Genomic DNA, 19,727 nt, shown 5'->3' with positions numbered 1-19,727 from the left:
GAAGTTGTTCCCATAGCAATTAAGGAACCAGCACATAAGTAAATATGTATGAGGATGTTTTTATCTACAATGTTTGTGTCAACATAAAACTGAAAATAACCTAAATGTTCATCAATAGTGGAACAGCTGAATAAATTGTAGTATAGCCATACCATGGAACTTACTTAGCTATTTTTTTTAAAAATTAGTTAAATTTGTATTACTTATCTGGAAGATATCCTTAATGTACTATTAAAAGAGACAGTAAGTTGTAAAGTAATGCACAAGGTATTATTGGATTTTTGTGTGTTTATATATGAGCTTGGAGAGACATGTGGAAGGAGGCAGACCAGATGTTAACCTTATATACCTTAGGAGGACAGGAATGGAAAGGGTAGGGGGAGACTGAAAAGAAATAGACCACAGAAAAGTAGAGATGTGGGAAATATGAAAACACAGGTTAGCAGACATGAAGAAGAGAAGGACAAGATCTAATAACCTATAACAGAGGACTGAGAAAAAGATAATAAAGATAGCTGGGAGGAATAATATTCAGAGATTATGACAGTATTTTTCAGAATCAATGAATATCAAGAATCCTTAGATTCAAGAGATATACTGAGTCCCACACAGGACTGTGGTGAAACTGCAGATCATCAAAGACAGGAACAAAAAGAAAAACAAATATCTTTTTTTTCCACTAAAAAAGACAAAAAAACTTCTAAACAAAAGACAGACTGACGCTGACTGCACCTCATCAATAACAGATATCGGAAGACAATGAAATAATATTTTCAAATGCTGAGGGAAAATATTTCTGTAGAATTCTATACCTAGAAAATTATTGTTCAAGACTAAGGGTGAATTAAAGATATTTTCAGATAGAGACTGACAGAGATAGTTTCATATCCCCAAATCCATGAAATAACTACTCAAAGATGTACTTCCATAAGAAGGAATTTGAACTGAGAAAGGGGGAATGGAATCTAAGAAACAACATCAATAACATTTATTGAGGGCTCACTCTGTACTGTGTACCAGGCACCATTCTAAGTGATTTATAATTAAATTGGGATTCAGATTAAGGCAGTCTGGTTCTGGATTTCATAGTCTTACCCACAATGTGAATAAAATGACATCTATTTTGATAAATTTTAAAAAGTAGATTTGTAAAAAAATAATTGTATGTGGACAAAACAGAAACAAAATGATAGATGATAATAAAATAGCTGACAGTGTCATAAGAGAATATGAGAGAGAGAGAAAAGCTGGGTTAAATTGTTCTAAGTAATCTGTATTACATTGTCTGGGAAGCAAAGAGATACAGATAACACTTTAATTTTAGACTCTGTGAACGCAGATATAATTTTTAAGGTTTAAGGGTAACAGCTGAGATGCAGAACAAAACATATACATTACAAATCAAGAGGGAAACAGTCATCATTGTCTTAACAGTATGACTATATTTTTGTGTTTGGGAGGCAAGATGAAGGAGAAACTTCAACAGGAGAAAGGTAGGGGGAGGTGTGGAGTCTCCAGTAAGAGGCAGGGAGGTCTCTACTGGGCCTATCACAGAATGAGAGGAGAGTCTCAATACATCATTTCCTTTGATTCTCCCCTGGGCTTCCTGAGCTTCTTGAAGTTCTTCAGGATGACATCATATAACACAGTGCAAGCTCTGTGGGTCTCCACTGATCATTAGTGGGGTCCTGGTACTCTACTTCACTGTGGAAGCCTTCCAGCCTGGTGTGAAGGGTGCTCATCAGCTCAAACACCTTCTTCAAAACTTTTCCCATCTTCAGTCTGAGGTATCTGCAGCTGCAACCAGGTGGTGACCCTGTGGACTGCTCAGTGACATCCGTGGTCCCCAGCTTCAGGCCCTTGCAGGAGGACTTCAAGCCTCTCCTTGCCATTCAGTGGGCCACTGGGAGGACCTTTGCCTTCATCTTCCCCTTTTGTCTTTTCATCCCTATCCTCCTTCTCCTGCTGTTTCTTCCATTCCTCCTTCTCCGTCTTCTGGACTGGATAGGCACCAAGATGTCCAACAGAGCCTTCAGATAGCTCAGGTTGGCTTCTTGAGAGCTGTTTCCTTCAAAAATTCATCTGATTCAGAAATCTACCTGGGGAAATAGCTCCTAGGTAGGTTCTGTCTTTTGCCCTGGTCTTTGTGAAACATATCCACCCGGGGTTGGGCCCTGGGCGTGGCTATGGCTGGGGAGCCTAGTGCCACACAAGGAGCAAGGAGTGGGCATAGGGAAGAGGAAGCAAAATCAACAGGAAAACTCAAGTAATCTAACAGAAGACAGGACAGGAAGAAAAAATAAGTAAAGAAGAAGCACGGCAGATGGAAAACATTTGGATTCCTCGTGAATTCCAAATATATGACTTATCATAATAAATGTAAATGGCTTAAACTAATCCATTAAAAGGCAGAAATCCTCAGACTGAATTTTGTAAAACTCCAGCTGTTTATAAGAGAGCAGGCTAAAACAAGTCACAGGAAGGATAAACATGAAAAAATGTATTCAAATAATAAGTGTTCCTACAAATAATAAATGCTCAATAATTATTTATTTTAATTGAATGACTCAATAGGATAAAATAGACTTTAAAATAGCCAAAAGCATTTGGGGGGGATAAAGAAGATCACGGCTTAGTAATAAAAAGACACATTCACAAGCAATCCTGCCATATACCTAATCACACCATGTCAAATATATACAGCAAAGCTGATTTAATTATATGAAGGTAACAAATTCAAAATTATAGTGAGAGATTTTAGCACATATCTCTATGAAATCAATAGACCAAACTAAAAAAATAGGACAAATGTAAATAATGCATATTACTAACTTCACTGAATGGATATGAAGAAACCCTCCACACAATAAAGAATAAACATGAATGTTTACAAAAATTAACCAGGTTCTACGCCACAGAGCAAGTCTCAACAAATTTCAAACAAGTGCTAACATTCAGACCACACTCATCAACCAAAATACAATAAAAGTTGAAATCAATAACAAAACCACAGGCCCCAAACTCCAGTACATCTTGAAATTTCAAAAAGATGCTGTTAAATTATTAAATAAAATCAAAATTAAAGTAACAAAATACTTGGAACTGAACAATAATTAAAACCCTGGATATCAGTAGAAGGAATGTTTAGCATTAAATGCAACATCAGAAAACAAGAAAAATTTTAGATTAAGAAAATAAAAAATTAAGCAATAAAGTAAACTCAAAGACAATAGGAGAAAATTCTTTTTCCACAAATGGATAAAGATAAAGTAGTAGGAAGGCAATAATAAAGATAATAACAAATCAATAAAATAAAAACAAAGACACAATACACATAGGGACAAAACAAATGTGGATTCTTTAAAAAGACTAATAAAATAGGTAGATATTCCACAAGAATGAGGAAGAGAAACAAAAGAAGGCACAAATAAACACTATTAGGCATGAAAAGGAGCCATAACTAAAGATTTTTTTTTTAAGCATGAGAATTCGATTCTCTACTTTAAAGCAGTAAAACTAAAAACAGATGAAATGGAAAATCTCCTAGAAAAATATGTTACCAAAATTAACACCAAAAAAACAGAAAAAGAACAAAAGCTCCTGAATGTATTTTTATAAGTTCAGTCTAAAGCTATATTTTAGAAGTAGACAGTACAAAAAAGGAAAGCAATAGGTCAATCTCAGTTAAAAACATCAATGCAAAAATCCTAAATAAAATATTAGCAGGGCTTCCCTGGTGGCGCAGTGGTTGAGAATCTGCCTGCTAATGCAGGGGACACGGGTTCGAGCCCTGGTCTGGGAAGATCCCACATGCCACGGAGCAACTAGGCCCGTGAGCCACAACTACTGAGCCTGCGCGTCTGGAGCCTGTGCTCCGCAACAAGAGAGGCCACGACAGTGAGAGGCCCGCGCACCGCGATGAAGAGTGGCCCCCGCTTGCCACAACTAGAGAAAGCCCTTGCACAGAAACGAAGACCCAACACAGCCAAAAATAAATTAATTAATTAATTAAAAAAATATATATTAGCAAACATACCCAGCAGTGTAGTGTGTGTATAAATGTATATTTATTTTAAAATATGTTTTTTGATATGATATACCTCAGGTATCATAAATATCATGATTGCATGTATCATATTTATCACATGGTAAATATATGGTGTGTGTGTGTGTGTGTGTGTGTGTGTGTGTGTGTGTGTGTTTGTGATGACCAGTAAGGTTTATTCCAGAAGCTCAAGGAAGATTCAACATTAGAAAGTCTTACTGTAATTCACCACACTGACAGATTAAGAAGGAAAAACTAATCATCACAATAGATGCAGAAAAAACCATTTATCAAATTTAGTACCCATTCACAATTCAAAAGTACAATAAAATACCTAGCCAACCCAGAATATAAGGAAGTTTTTACTAAGCAGTTTCTACTAAAAATCTATGATAAACCTTAGGAACCTATTTCCTTTAAAGTCAGGAACTAGACAAATATGTTTTCTTCTATCACCACTCCACTCATCATTGTGTGAGATATCTGGCTGCCACAATAAACAAAGGAAAAGGAGTAAGAGAAATAAGGATTTGAAATAGAGAAACAAAAGAAGAATTATGTGCCCATAAGACTGTCTACATTGAGAATCCATGAGAAACTACAAACAATTACAAGTCATAAGAGAGTTTGGTAAGAATGCTGGAGATAAGATTAATATACAAATATCCATGGCGTCCTTATCAGCAACAACCAATTAGAAAATGTAATTTTTAAAAGATCCCATCAGCAATAGCAATAAACTATGACAAACCTAGATTCAATCTAAAGAAAGAGGTGAAGAGCTAAATGAAAGCAAACTACAAAAGTTCACTGAAAGTCCTAAGACGTAAATAAACAGCGATATAGCTCATGCTCAGAGATGAGAAGATTCAACATCAACATCAGTTCCTCCTAAGTTAATACATAAATTGAATGTAATTCATATTAAAGTCCCAGAAAGGTTTTTCATGAACATTTTTAGCTGGTTTTAAAATTCATATGGAAGAATTAAGGTCAATAAACAGCCAAGACAATATTGAAAAAGTGTAAGATGGACACTTGTCCTACTGGATATCAAGACATTTATTAAAGCCTTATTATTAAGATACAATAGAATTGGTGCAGATATAGATTACTAGACCAGCGTAATAGAGAGAGTCCCTCTGCGTATAGGAACTTGGGATGTGACATTATAAAACTGTGGGAAATGACTGAACTATTTATTAAATGGTCCTGGGACAATTGGTTATTTACAGGGAAAAAAAATAGATCTCTAACTCATGCTATATCCAAAAATGAATTCCAAGAGAATTACAGCTAACTTTAAAATATTTAGGAAAAAATACAGACACTATTTTTATAATCGCAGACTAGGCAATGACACAATAGCACAAACCATGAAGCAAAAAAAGAAAAAAATGTTGACCAATTTGATTTTAAAACTTATGTGACAGAAGACACCAGAAAACAAAGGATAAAGGCAAGAAATGGAGACAGTAGTTTTGTTTTTGTTTTTGTTTTTTTTAAGTATCCAGGATATATAGTGAACGTTTGGTAACTGTAAGGGAAAAAAACAAATAACCCACTACAATAAATGAGCAAAATCTATAAACTGGCAATACACAGAAAAAGAAACCCAAATGACCAACAATCGTGATAAAGAAAAGCATAAATCACTAGAAATCAGAGAAGTATGAATAAATACCACAATATGATACCTTTCAATCTATCAGATTAGCAAAATGTAAAAGCCTGATAATGCCAAGAGCTGGAGAAGATGCAGAGCAAAAGGAACTCTCATACGTGGTTCTGGAGTGTAAATTGAGAGCAATTCAGCAACACCTACCAAAGTGGATGATGTTTGTACCCTGAGACTCAGAAATCCACGTCTGCATCTATACCTTTAAGAAGCTCACATGTCCACATGGAAACAAGCCCAAAGAAGTACACAACAGCTCCGTCTGTAAAATGAAAAGGTGGAAACAATCTAAACTTCCATCAATTAGAGAATGGATATAATATGATATATTCATTAAAAGGAATTAATATAGCAGGTAAGGAAACTTGCTCTACATCAATTAATTAGGATAAATCCTAAAAACATAACTTTGAGTGATAAGGCAAGTTGGAGAAAGATGGATTACTGAGTAAGAACACTATGGTAAATGTTTTAAACTCACAAAATAATACTAGTTATCATTCATGACACATAGCCAGGAGCCAAATGCAACAACATGTATGTAACAACACAACTTTGGAAGACTGGCTACCTCTAGGAAAGCTGTAGGGGAATGGGATCAGGGTGGGTTAGAAAAGAGGCTTTAACTGTAACATTTTCTGCAAAAAAAACCAAACTTTTAAAAATGTGGCTAAATGTCAACATTTATTAAATGTGAGTAGAAGGCGACTACTGGTTGATGCATTATTCTCTGTGACTTTTTTCTTTTGCATTTCAAATAGTTCGTCATTTTTTAAAGTTACATTTTAAAAGGATGTGTGGATGTGGTATTCATTTGCCCGTTTCCCCCATCTTTCTATCTAGGTATACAGCTGTGCTAGCAGTCTGGAGACCTGAAGAATAGTCCTGGTTCTAACACTACTACACTGTGTGACACTGAGCGAATCACTGAACCTCTCTGGGCCTCAGTGTGCCCATCTGTAAAATGGGGATAGTCACAGTGCTTATGTCTTCAAGAGCACTCTGGAATTAGATTTGGACTTGTTCCAGCCCCACCACTGGGGCTGTGAGACCTCAGTCAATTTACTTAAACTCTCTAAAAGGTGCTATCTTCATCTATAAAATAGGAACAGAGATAGTATTTAGCTCACAAACTTGTTATAAGAATAAAACAAAATGAAAAACCCTTATTACATCATCAACAAAACCAAATTACAAAACCAAGAGAAGACACATGCCATGCCTATAATAGACCAGGGACTGGTATCAAGAATACATTATAGGGCTTCCCTGCTGGCGCAGTGGTTGAGAGTCCGCCTGCCGATGCAGGGCACACGGGTTCGTGCCCCGGTCTGGAAAGATCCCACATGCCGTGGAGCAGCTGGGCCTGTGAGCCATGGCCGCCGGTCCTGCGTGTCTGGAGCCTGTGCTCCTCAACGGGAGAGGCCACAGCAGTGAGGGGCCCGCGTACCGCAAAAAAAAAAAAAAAGAATACATTATATACTCCAATAAATCAGTAAGGAAACAAACACACCAACAGAAAAATGGGCAAAGGATAAGAAGAGAGAATTCATAAAGGAGGAAACCTGACTTCAGTAAGCAAGTGAAAAGATACTCAACCTCGCTAGTAATCAGGAAATCACATCTAAAACCTACCCGGCCATCAGATGGGCATAAGATAATTTTGAATATGGTGATGACCCATACTGAGAGACCATGTGGTGGTGAACTGGTACCATCACTTTGGAGAGCAATTTGGCAACATGTAGGGAAGTTTAAGATGTGCTAACTTTATGACTTTGCTATTGGGTGTGTGTGTGTATATATGTGTACGTGTGTGAATGTATGTATGTATGTATCTATCTATCTATCGATACATCTCCAAGAGAAGCTCAAGTCTCCCACATGTGGGCAAAGAACATGTACATGTTGTAGCACCGTCTGTAATGCCAAAAAGTTAGAAACAGCTATAATATTCTTCAAACAGACATTTTAAAAGTTAGAAACAACCTTAGCATCCTTCCTTTGGTGGAATACTATGCAGCATGGATGAAGTAGAGGTACGTGTTTTACAACAGATGAATTTTACCAACGTAATGTAGAACACAAAGCCAATGATATCATTTAGATAAAGTCTGAAAACATTTAAAAATGTAAATGTCTATGGATACACATGTGTGTAAAAGATGCAATCATGCATGGTAATAATGTACATCAAAGTTAAATTGATGCCTCACAGAAAAGGGGAATGGGACTGGGAAAGTGCTTTCTCTCTCTCTCTCTTTTTAAAGGTAGGTAAGAAGATCTGAAGCAAATACGGCATAAAGACATGACAGAGCGATGGTACATACACATGCACTTGCCATCTTATTCTCTGTATTTCCTGTTTGCTTGAACTATTTCACCATATAAGAACCCCGTGTTTTGCATACTTTAAAGATATCAATAGATATGATCATTTGTTCCTAGGTGCACCTAAGGCAGGTAGGGCAAGTGTTCTTATGATCACTTGACAGAGGAAGAGGTGAGGGTGGGCTGGGAGCGGTGGGTACAGGGCTTATTGTCTGCGGGCTCAAAGCCCTCCTCATCAGATTGCAATGCTCACGCCACTCATTCAGTAATCTATACACACAGGGAACTGGAACTCAGTGCAGATGAGGGTGGGCGGATGAAGGGGAAGATGACCTCTTCCCTTCTGGAAAAAACCGCAGCCTGAGGTAGGGCAATGGCATAACTCGATAAAAAAGGGAAGGAGGCGGGCTGCCCAGGTCATCTGACAGCCTTTCAATGAATCCGTAACTCACTCGTGGAGGCCATCCCCCGTGCATCTGCCCAGGAGGAGGAAGGGGCTGGAGGAAGTGAGAAAAGTGACCTCAGTGCCAGCATCACTTCGCCCCCAGAGCACCAGCCTCTGAAGGGCAGGATATGGCTGGGCTGGGGGCATAAGACCTGAAGTCTGGTCCACGATTGGTCCCTCATGCTCTCTGGCTTTCAGCTCTTCTTATTTATAAAACTGAGGAGCTGAGCTACCATCTTGAGGCCAGTGAAATTCTACAGTCTATCTCCCTGAAGGAGTTTTTCCTTAAAAATTGGATCTCTTAAAATCCAAAAGAGGAGGTTCGTATTAATATTTACACATGGTTGTGAGGCTCATTCCTGGACGTGTCATGACAATGTCCTCTCTTCCTGGTGACATACACAAAATGCTGGGTAACAGTACCTGGTATCTGGACGTCTCAGTAGCGCTACTCCTGCCTGCCACCAGCCCCAGCCCCATTCTTGAGCCCCAGGGACCGATGGGCATGGAGGTCAAAGTGATTGTGGCTTCAACTAAGCAGCAACTCATATGCCCCATCCCACCCTCGGAGTCACATAAGCTGTGGGGAGATGCGGTGGTCCCCACCAACAACTTAGCCTCTGAAGCAGGACCACGTGCACATTTTAGGCTGGAAATAAGAAAGAATTTCCTGACAGTACAAATTGCCAAAGAGGAGGGTGGGTAACCAAAGGAGGTTCCAGAATCTCCTCTGGAGATCTTTAAAAACCCGAGATGATCTGACATATCTGAGATGATTTTTTGGCAATCCTGCCAGACAGTCCTGGTGCCTATCTTCCCAGGCATACCCAGTCCTGCCCTTTGCTTTCTCTTTCCTCTCGATATGACAGATGCCTCCTGTATATTTTCTCCCCCCCGCCCCAGGGGGAGCACACTTGCTACAATCCCTTAAGGCTTGTTTTCATTCGATTCCTTCCTCCTCACACCTTTCCTTGTTATTTTATGGAGAGCTGGTCAAAGCTCAGAGTTGCCCAGTTACCCACACATAGTTGGGTGGTGGCATCAGATACCCAGGCAAAACAGACCGATGATTCCAATTCCAGCCTAGACTCCAAAGCTGGATGGAAACGGAGAAAATTAGCTGTTGCTAACAATCCACTGTAAATGAAAATATGATCCCAGTAATTGATTTTAAATAGATTTTTTAAAGAATCCTTGGCCGCATTTCATCAAGAATACAGAGTTTCAAAAGCGTTCATTCCAGGGTTAGATTTATCCCCCCCTTTCTTCTGGCTTAAACCCCAAATGGCCAAGATCCGAGTCTGAATAAACAGTGTGGGTGGTGACTGTTCTGTGAGGCCCAGTAGAGGATGCAACCACTTTCTTATTCGGTTCAGCATAAAATCATGTGAAACTAGCCTGATGACTCCACAGAACTTTTACTCAGTAACAGAAGGCAACACAACATGTCCTGTTTCTCCGCTTCTCAGGGAGAAAAAAAATTAATTCTCCTAACTGCGAAGGTTTAATTATGTATAAAGTTCATTGACCTCACAGGCGGCTGTCAGATGATCTTTCGAAGGCCCGTGAAAGGCATCCCAGGAATGTGGTGATGTGGGCAGAAACCGTGGATTCACGCCACCGAATGCTTTAAACAGGACAGAACCAGCGGCCGTCCAGAAAGCCTCCAGTGCAAACAGAACTTTAGGAGAATCAGTAATTTCATCTCACCTAAGCATTTCTAGGCCTTCGAAAGTGATCGTTATAAATCAGAAGCTCAGGAAAAAATCCCGTAGGGACGGGGTGAAGTGATTCTATGTGCTGGTTCCTGCCGCAGCTGGCTGCAAGTGTATGGATTCAGTGTTCTTTCCCCATTTTAGAGGTAATGCCTTCTGACTTCCCAGCTACTGACACGAAAAGCAAATGAGGAAGCAATCCCATTCATAAATACACCGCGGGGCTTGAAGGAGACAGTAGAGTCAGTGTATTTTTAGATGGTTTTGATAGAAGACAGCACCCGCCTGTGTCTGCAGTGACTTTATCTATTTGCCAGTAAATGCCCTAAAGTGTGTTCCTCATACACCAAGGCTGCATTTTCCTCCTCGGGCTGAGGGAGAGGAGGGGACAAGCAAGATGAGCTTCCAGAACGTGTCTCCCTCTTCTAGTCCTTACCTGGGGACACCCCTGTCAATTGGAACCCAGGCTACTGTGAAAGCCGGGCACTGAGGAAACCCTTGAAGACATGGAAGGCTGATCTGGGCTCCTTGGTGATGGGAGGCCAGAGCCCCAGGGGATGCTGTCAGGGTGGGGAGTAACTTCAGAGACCCTGTGACTCAGAAGGAGGAAATAGGAAATATTTCGGCTTCGGTGCTTCCTAAGGTTAAAATTACCTGTTGGGCTCCAGTATCATTTTTCTTTCAGTAGCTTCCTCACCGAAAGCTTTATCCACTTTATCAGTCAAAATATTATGATTTCAGTGGGGGAAACGTCCCAGGGTTGTGTTCTAACCTAGATAAGCTGCACTCGCTCGGTGGCAGCGTTATTGTTATGAATATAGAGAATGGGTGGCCAGAATTTAGCCAACATTTTGGATCCTCTGATGGCAGCAGAATGGAAAGATAATCACTTGCTTCATTTTTAGATAAACCCGCAATTCCTGAGTCCTTTGCCCAAATCGGCCACCTAGATTTTACATACGTAGTGTCAGTCGGCATCCAACTCGCGCTAACTCAATAGATCCTTGGGAAACAGAAAGAGTGGAGTGGGCGCTATTGGTGATACAGAAGTCAGAAAGGGAACCCTGCCCTCAAGCAGGTCACAAATGAAGAGGCAGACATTAACCCCAACTGAAGGATTTGGGAAGGCTTCCCGCGTGGAATCTTCCCCGGTGAGGTGGCATTTGACCCAGACCTTCACCCAAAGCTCCCTTCACACTTGTTGGCTGTGGCCTTCTGAGAGTCACTGAGTCACGCTTATTGATGGCTGGGGGTCTACAGTTGCACCTTGTTTTGAATCCGTCTGATATTTGAGGGGGTTCCTGCCAAGATCCCTCCCTTAAGACCCCATACCCTTTAATATTACTTTCTTCAGGGAACAGTAAAGTAAAAAAAGGAATTCCCTCTGTCTTCCCACTCTGAAGAAGGAAGCCTTCCTTCAAGTCTTTAAAAATTTTCTAGAAATACGATTATCCTCACAGTTACAGAGGAAATATGCTTCCAGATAAAGAAATCTGGACGCTAAGTAATATCCTAAATCATTTCCACCCTTTGGATACTACAATTTATAAAATTCCATGAAGGAAATGACTCTTATTTCTCATGAAGTTCCCACTGGGAAATCACGGGGAGACACAGTTATGAAAGCGATATCCTTTTTCTTATCCCAATTCCTTCCCTTTGTCCAGGGCCTCCGCCATCTCTGAACTACGCAGCGATTCAGTTCTTTCTCGGCGCACACATGTCGCCAGAGGTGGCAATTTGGGCCCATGACTCGTCTCCGTTACATGGTAAGTTCTTGGACATTAGGGACTGCTTTCTTTTCTTTCTTTTTTTTTAATTCCTCAGAAGTTTTTGTATTCCAGAAGTGCAAGATTAATTTAAAACAAGTGACTGATATAAAAATCATTCTAATTTACTATTTAACAGAATGAAAGAAAAATTATATGGTTATTTCAAGAGATGCAAAAAATATATAAAATCTATCACCCATTATTATAAAATCTCTTAGCCAAACAGGACTAGGAGAGAACGCCTTGAATCTGATAAGAGAATCGTTCAGTTCCATTTCATATGAGATTGGGAAAGAGACAAGAAATGCCTGTTCTCCCCACCGCTGTTCAACGCGTATTAGTTTTTTTTGTTTTTAATCTATTTTCTTCAAATACAGTTGATTTACAATGCTGTGTTAATTTCTTCTGCATGGCAAAGTGATTCAGTTATACATATATACATTTCCATATTCTTTTCCATTACGGCTAATCACAGGATATTGAATATAGTTCCCTGTGCTATACAGTAGGATCTTGTTGTTTATCTGTCCTATATATACTAGTTTGCATCCGCTAATCCCAAACTCCCAATCCATCCCTCCCCCACCCGGCCTCCCCCTGCTTTCTTCATCTCTACATTTCTCACATTTCTTTAACAAAGTTGGTGTTCACTGAACTAATGAATAAATGAATGAGTGAGCAAATAAATATCATAGAGATGTCTCTGACGGGTTGGAAAACTTTCAGTAAAGGACCAGAGAGCAAAGGCATCTGGTCTCTATTGTAACTATTCAACTCTGCTGTTATAATAGGAAAACAGCCACAGATAATCTATAAGCAAATGAGTATGGCTGTATTCCAATAAAACTTTATTTAAAAAAACAAGTGGCAAGCCAGATTTGGCCCACAGGCCATAGTTTTCTGAGTCCTCATCTATGGTGCTTATCTTTGCCATACATCTCAGTATATTCTTTAAAGTTTCATATGGCACCTGTACTTTTCAATAATTAGATGTAAACATTCAAGAGTTGTTTTGGAACTCCACATTAATGAATTCATTAAAAACAAAAAACAAAAAAATAGGAAAGCACATACAGAAATTAGCTGTTACTCCAAGTAAGAGCTTGGAGTCACTTATTTTGTGTATTGTAGGCCTTTAACAGGAACAATTCTTATTCCCCAAATGAGGGTAGCAGTTTTGCCATTTACATCACGAGTATTGAGTAAACTTGATATGAGATCTCAGAGTTACTGGGTGAAGGGTCTGGTGCTGGGGCATGGTGAACTTGACACTTTCCTGGAAGGGTGAATAAATGCCCCCCCTGCAACCCAGCAAAACCACCATTCCTGTTCTCCACCACATCATCTGGTCCCTGATTTTACTGCTAAAATCCTTCCAAAGGTTATTAATGCAGAGGATACGCCTTTCTCTTGATGACCCTCTGGAAAACATCCAGCTACAAAGAGCACAACAGAATCTGAAAAGCCCGGCAAACACACAGAGTAGTAGGGGGCAGCTATGAGCATTTGATGGAAACAAGATGTCCAGCTTGTCACCCGGCCTGATTTGACAGTGCCCTGCCCGTCATTACTCTTTGCCTCACTATCAGTCCACCTTTTGTGTGTGATACAGTTTTGTTTTGTTTTTTAATCTGCAATCTATTTATTTATTTATTTGGCCGCACAGCATGTGGGATCTTAGTTCCCCAACCAGGGATCGAACCCACGCCCCCTGAAGTGGAAGCACGGAGTCCTCACCAGTGGGCCGCCAGGTAAGTCCCAATAGGGCGTTTTTAAAAAGGATTTGGATTTGAATTATGGTGTAAACTCAAAGGATGCTAAGTGCTAAGGTCAATTGCTTGGTTTGGAAAAATTCAACTAGCGCTTTTCGAGGTATGAGGAAACGCACAGCAAACAACATAGCAATGAGCACCCCCAGCTGACAATCCGTGAGACGGGCTGCTCTCAGGTGGGGATCTCCAGACTGCACCAGTCATCGCCAGGGTGTCGTGTACCCTTCTAGAGATTTCTTGAAAGAAAGAAAAATGAAATTGGAGCCTTTCCCTTATGCCAAGCGTCTCCTCAACAGCCAGACCACACAAGTAGAAAGACTCTGTGCCTTAAGAAAATCAGACCCTCTGACTCGCAAATGGAAGGTAGCATTGCGGGTGTCAAAATATTGAGTTCAAATCTACCACGTACCAAGTTCAAGTCATCTACGTGGCTTGAGGCAAATGATCTGATGTTACTGTAACTTGCCCTAACTTTCAACACAGGGCTAGGACATCCACATTATAGAGGAGAAAGCTAGGAAACAGGGGATACCCTTGTTTCTGGCCCGATTTATTTCTGCAAGTGCTTGCGTCGGAGAGTGGAAAATGAATATGCCACAGATTCTGAGCACAAAGAGCTGGTGATCATCACTTACTGCTTGTCTGCAACACTCCAGAGCCACCAGGCCTGTTATCAGTCACTCTGACTGCAACATCCCCACCTCCACCCGCCGCTGCCAAACACTGAGGCCACTGTCATCGTCATTCAGAACGGAGCTCTAGCGAACAGCATCGCGTGCGTGAAGTGATATCATTTATACAAACTTAATTTCTATTTGATACAATCCCAAATTGTTGACAACATATGTGGCAGTGGCACGTGCAAAGCCCATTGCGATCTTGGCTGGGAGTAATATGCATAAAAATAAAGACAAGAGGGCTTGCCTGGTGGCGCAGTGGTTGAGAGTCCGCCTGCCGATGCAGGGGACACGGGGTCGTGCCCCGGTCCGGGAGGATCCTACATGCCACGGAGCGGCTGGGCCGTGAGCCATGGCCGCTGGGCCTGCGCGTCCGGAGCCTGTGCTCCGCAACGGGAGAGGCCACAACAGTGAGAGGCCCGCGTACCGCAAAAAAAAATTTTTTAAAATAAAGACAAGAGTTAAAAAGAGGGAACACGTGGAGTAGACCCTGAGCGGGGAGTGGAAAGGTAGCTACTGCGAAATTTCCCAAAGGTTGTTGACAATAATGGAGGGCAACGTCCTCCATCTTAGTTATGACAACCTTCCGGTAACGTGGATCAGGTCCCTGACGTCCCTCAAGGGAAAAATCTCAGAACGTGAAGTATAAACGTCTCGGCCTCCTGCTGTGCAGACTGGGTGAGGAGGAAAAGTGACGTGTGAGAGTGGAGAGTGGGACCCTTTACTCACAACCCTCTTTGGCTTCCTCTCAGGGAAACGGAGAACGGGCCTACCTACAGGGAACACTTGATCTCTATTCCCTTTGTTCATTTTTTTTTTTTTGAATTTTATTTATTTTTTTTTACACAGTAGGTTCTCATTAGTTATCTAGTTTATACATATTAGTGTATACATGTCAATCCCAATCTCCCAATTCATCCCACCACCACCCCTCCCCCCATCACTTTCCCCCCTTGGTGTCCATACTTTTGTTCTCGACATGTGTCTCTATTCCCTTTAAACCAGCCTCTTGGGCTGTGCCTACAGGATACAAACAAGTGACTCAAGGGAAAAAAAATAATACTTAGGTCAGGGACTTATCTGACAAATTTGAAGTTCAATCTAGCATCGAGACAGATGCTCTTCATCTCTTCTGAGGCTTCACAAGAACTTATCTGCTCCTTACTTTTGGTCTCCAGCTTCTTTAATACTGAAAAATTCTACTTGAAATACGAAATCTTTAAAGAGTCCGTCTGGAGATTTCCAGAGGTTTTGTTTAGCAAAGTAAATGGGCTCCTCTGATTAGTGTGTCTAGAACAATCCAGGTAAAATGTCCTTTAAATCTATCATTCTAAAGTTAGCTTCCAAGGAATGCTACTGCAGCATCAAGAAACAGGACCATATGAGTTATTTCATCAGATCAGACCCTGGCAGCATTCTGGGCAAAGCAAACAGAAAATCTCGAGGAAAAAAAGAAACTTTCAGAGCCCGCTTCGGGCCCCCTCGCATTCCTTTTTTAAGCATTACAAGATTGATCCTAGGCCACAGATGCAGCTTTTGGATGTCAGATGCAGGCAGATGTTTTCCCTTAAATCCGTTGTCTCTCCCTCAATCTGTTTATAGCTGTTTCCCTTTCGGCCTGCACCTCAAGTTCTCGTTAGCTGCACGTCCTAAAGTTTTCTTCCCTCCACATACAAAGGGGCATCTTTCTATAATTTCTTCTCTTTTCTATAAGGAATACATCCGCTCATGAGGTAACCTGTATACCCACGACCGGTGTGTTTCCTTACTCGGCCATCTTCAAGAAATATTTTACTAGAAGTCCCCTATAGCTTAAGTCCCCAAAGTTATGTGGCATCAAAAAGGGTTTTATTCTTAGAAGTAAACTGTTGAGGTCACATGACTGGTCTTAGCCTTTTAAATCAACTAACGGGCTCCCTTGCTAAGGTTGGGCTTATTTATTCAAACCTGTGGTTTTTTGTTCTGGGCTTCTACATGCTCTTCCTACAAGTCAGACCAAGGATCCCCATCGGTAAGTCAATTATGCAGATTCCATGGCAGCCAAACCAAGCGATAGATTTCAGAGATTTATCCAACCTCTCTCACTGCAGATTCATCCAGAATATGATCCAGACGAGAAGCAGGATACCATCTGCTATTTCTCATACACGAAAGTGCCACGAGACAAAGGGAGTTTCTTAGAGGTGATGGAATAGTTGTGTATCCTGATGGCAGTGGTAGTAGCTACAGGAATCTGGACACGGGGTAAAGTACCCATATACGCACACACACAAACGAGCACATGTAAAAACTGGCGAAATCCGAATAAGGCCTGGAGATTATAATAATGTCAATTTCCTGGTGTTGCTAATATATATACTATAAACATTATACTCTAGGCCATGGTTATGCAAGCTGTTACCATTGGGGAAAGCAAGGTGAAGGGTACATGGGACCTCTCTGTGCTATTTTTGCAACTTCTTGCGTCTATATTTACTGCACAATAAAAAGTTTAAAAAGTGCCATGAGAAAGTTCGTGTTTGTCTGGCAGTAGCTTGCACAACTTCGCCTAATTGTTTTTGAAGTTCTAGGCTGCTTCTTTTTCTACTCAGAGGATTTTAAAGGATTTCCTACGACTTTTCTCTAAGAAGCCTACTGTATAGCACAGAGAACTGTACTCGATATTTTGTAATAACGTATAAGGGGAAAGAATCTGAAAGAGAATACATATATATGATCTATATGTATATATGTATGTATAGCTGAATCATGCTGCTGTACACCTGAAACTAACAGAACACTGTAAAGCAACTATACTTCAACAATAACCACAACAGAAAAGAAACGAAGTCAACCTAGCTTCTGATCTGCAGCCTGTCTGAATAAGAGAGCTGGGGGCGTGGGAAGGGGTAACTAGGTTTCTGAAAGCTTCCTACTGGATCCAGCAGGTTGTGTATTACGACCAGGATTCCAATAAGACAGCGTCCTTCTGTTGTTTCCTGGGTATTCCCAATGACACAGGGGTTTAAAGAGCAATCAGGTCGTAGCCTCAAGCGGCAAACATATACTTGAGGTCACCGGATAAGGAACAGGGAGGGAGGGGAGAGGGGTGGAACCGGGCCAAGATTTTGTTCTTCCTTCTGTCTCCAGAAGTTTCCCCCAGGACGTTTATGGCTCCTCCTCAACTTACAGGGCTGGGGTCCAACAACATCTCCAGGGACGCTCCCATCTAAACCAGTCCACCTCTCCCTACTTACCTGGCGTTACTCTTGATGTCTACCGGCTCCTAACTTTCTGGTTTACTTATGTATTATCTGTATCTCTGCCTTCACACATGAGCTCCATAAGAAGCCTGTGGCTTCTGTTCACCGGTGAATCCCAACAGCAAGGAAAGTACAGTGGGTATTTGTTGACTGAATGACTGAAGGGTGAATGAAACATCTCCAAAGCAAAGGCCCATTCTTGGACTGTGGCAATTCTCAAACCCACAGGTCATTATAAAATGACACAGAAATCATTCAGGCTGATTTATGGATGTCAGGGTCATTCTGTTTGGCTAAGAGAATAAACATGACAAAAATGTGACTGATGTTTTTAAAGTGAGCAGCTGAGTTTCAAGAGCCGTGGGGATCCCAACGAAAAGACATGATTTCCTGTCGAATTTTCTCTCTGAGGCTGAAAGAGACCAGTAGTTGGTAAACAGATGGGGAGATAGGAACAAACGTGTATCTAAACACACACACACACACACACACACACACACACATTTTCTCGTCTTCAGTGATGTAATGGGATCTTGGTACTTCCTATACCTGAAGTGAATGGGGAGTCCTCTACCAGGGGCAGGGCAGAAAAATACCAGTGAGACAGGTGTGCAGAGCACATGTGGGCAGAAAGAAGGGAGAAAGAACCCCTGTGAGATACTGAGAAACACGTGAGACACAAGAGTCGGGAGAGGTCAGGAGTGACTCCAGAGCTGTCCTCCCCTGAAACACGTCACACCCCTGTTCAAAGCAGGAGAGGCTATGGACACCCACCATGCCCAAGATGTCAGAAGAAAACTCTTAGAGGGTTGTGTTTTTAGAGTTGGTGAAATCTTTAAAATAAATGAGTAACTTTACATGCATCTGCTTCAGTGAGAAAAAAAACTTCCCACAAAAGACCCCTCAAAATCGTGGGAATAAGAAACAAGGAGGCCAATGACCCCTTCACTTGAAAAGTCTCCTTGAAGCCAAAGCAGCCTGAAGTGCGTCTTCTGATACCAAAGTCAGCCTGTGCTGACTCCCCTTCATTTCACGCTTCTCTTAAAAGAAAACAGGCCGGACTGTTTCAGTAAATAACAAAAGGTCAAGAGAAACGCTACTCACAACATGAGCAAAATAACGGCACAACCTGCCAAAATGTTTCCTAAGGCCTGGCCGGCGGAACAATCCAGCAGTGAAACAGTCCACAGATCTGACTGTGAGAGGCTGAAAGGCTCATCTCAGTAAAATCTGCTACGAGGCCCTAGTTCGCATTTCATCCATTAGAAAGGTACAGGCAGGTGATGCCATCAGGTTCAACCGATGTTTAAGCACCACGCCTCGCGTAAAGGAATTGGTTGCCTATGTGCGTTGTTTGTTCTTACAGGCTCCTCTCCTTGGATTATATTTTGATGTGAGAGCCGATCGTCAATGAGATGGTGAAACAACCGGGCACCGGTGGCCTCTGTGTCCGCGCGTTCCACATCCGAGATTCCGCCAACTGCACGTGGAAAATATTCCGAAAGAAAGATCCAGAGAGTTCCGAAAAGCAAAACATGGATCTGCCGTAGGCTGGCAACTGTTTACACAGCCTTCACACTGTATTAGGTATTATAAGTAATTTAGAGAGGATTTTAAGTGTTTAGGAGGATGTGGCAGGTTATATACAAACACTAGGCCAATTTATAAAAGGGACTTGAACATCCTCTGATTTTGGTTCCGTGGAGGGGTCCTGAAACCAATCCCCCCAAGGGATGACCGTCCTCAAAAAAGCTCAGAGTCAATTTTGTAAAATCTCCTGAATGAACTTCCAACTGGTTTGACTCCAGTTGGGCACTGAACGTTCATTTTCCCTTTGGAATTTCTCTAATGTGAACAGAATAAAAAAATACCATTATAAGAGTTGTAGAGACAGAGAAAAATACACACAAGGCATAAACCAGGACTCCTCACCCTCAGGATGCGGCCTCAACTGATTCTGCCTCAGCAACCTGCTGGGATACTGTCTTTCAGGCCATTCCTGCAGCAGCCATGCCACCAATGCCACACCTGAAGCCCGGTCACCAGACTT

General features: G+C 41.3%; 1 protein-coding gene and 1 pseudogene across 2 annotated transcripts in view; both read right to left on the bottom strand.

The window, feature by feature from the left end:
* The window catches only part of BCL2 (BCL2 apoptosis regulator), a 182,779-nt gene that overhangs the window by 93,443 nt on the left and 69,609 nt on the right, over nucleotides 1–19,727 (bottom strand). Inside the window, exon 3 of one of the 2 annotated variants that reach the window (XM_032602850.1) lies at nucleotides 5,885–5,985. The exons of the other annotated variant lie outside the window; for it this stretch is intronic. Within the exon in view, the coding sequence (XP_032458741.1) occupies nucleotides 5,920–5,985 (66 nt within the window). The 3' untranslated portion in view covers nucleotides 5,885–5,919. Of the gene's footprint in view, nucleotides 1–5,884; nucleotides 5,986–19,727 lie in introns of those variants that run through there. 2 annotated transcript variants of the gene reach the window in all.
* LOC116765151 lies at nucleotides 1,570–3,032 on the bottom strand (annotated as a pseudogene).

Source organism: Phocoena sinus, chromosome 14 (genome assembly GCF_008692025.1).
Source record: "Phocoena sinus isolate mPhoSin1 chromosome 14, mPhoSin1.pri, whole genome shotgun sequence".
In the NCBI taxonomy this organism is placed as follows: domain Eukaryota; kingdom Metazoa; phylum Chordata; class Mammalia; order Artiodactyla; family Phocoenidae; genus Phocoena; species Phocoena sinus.
This window is presented reverse-complemented; position numbering and strand designations above follow the sequence as displayed.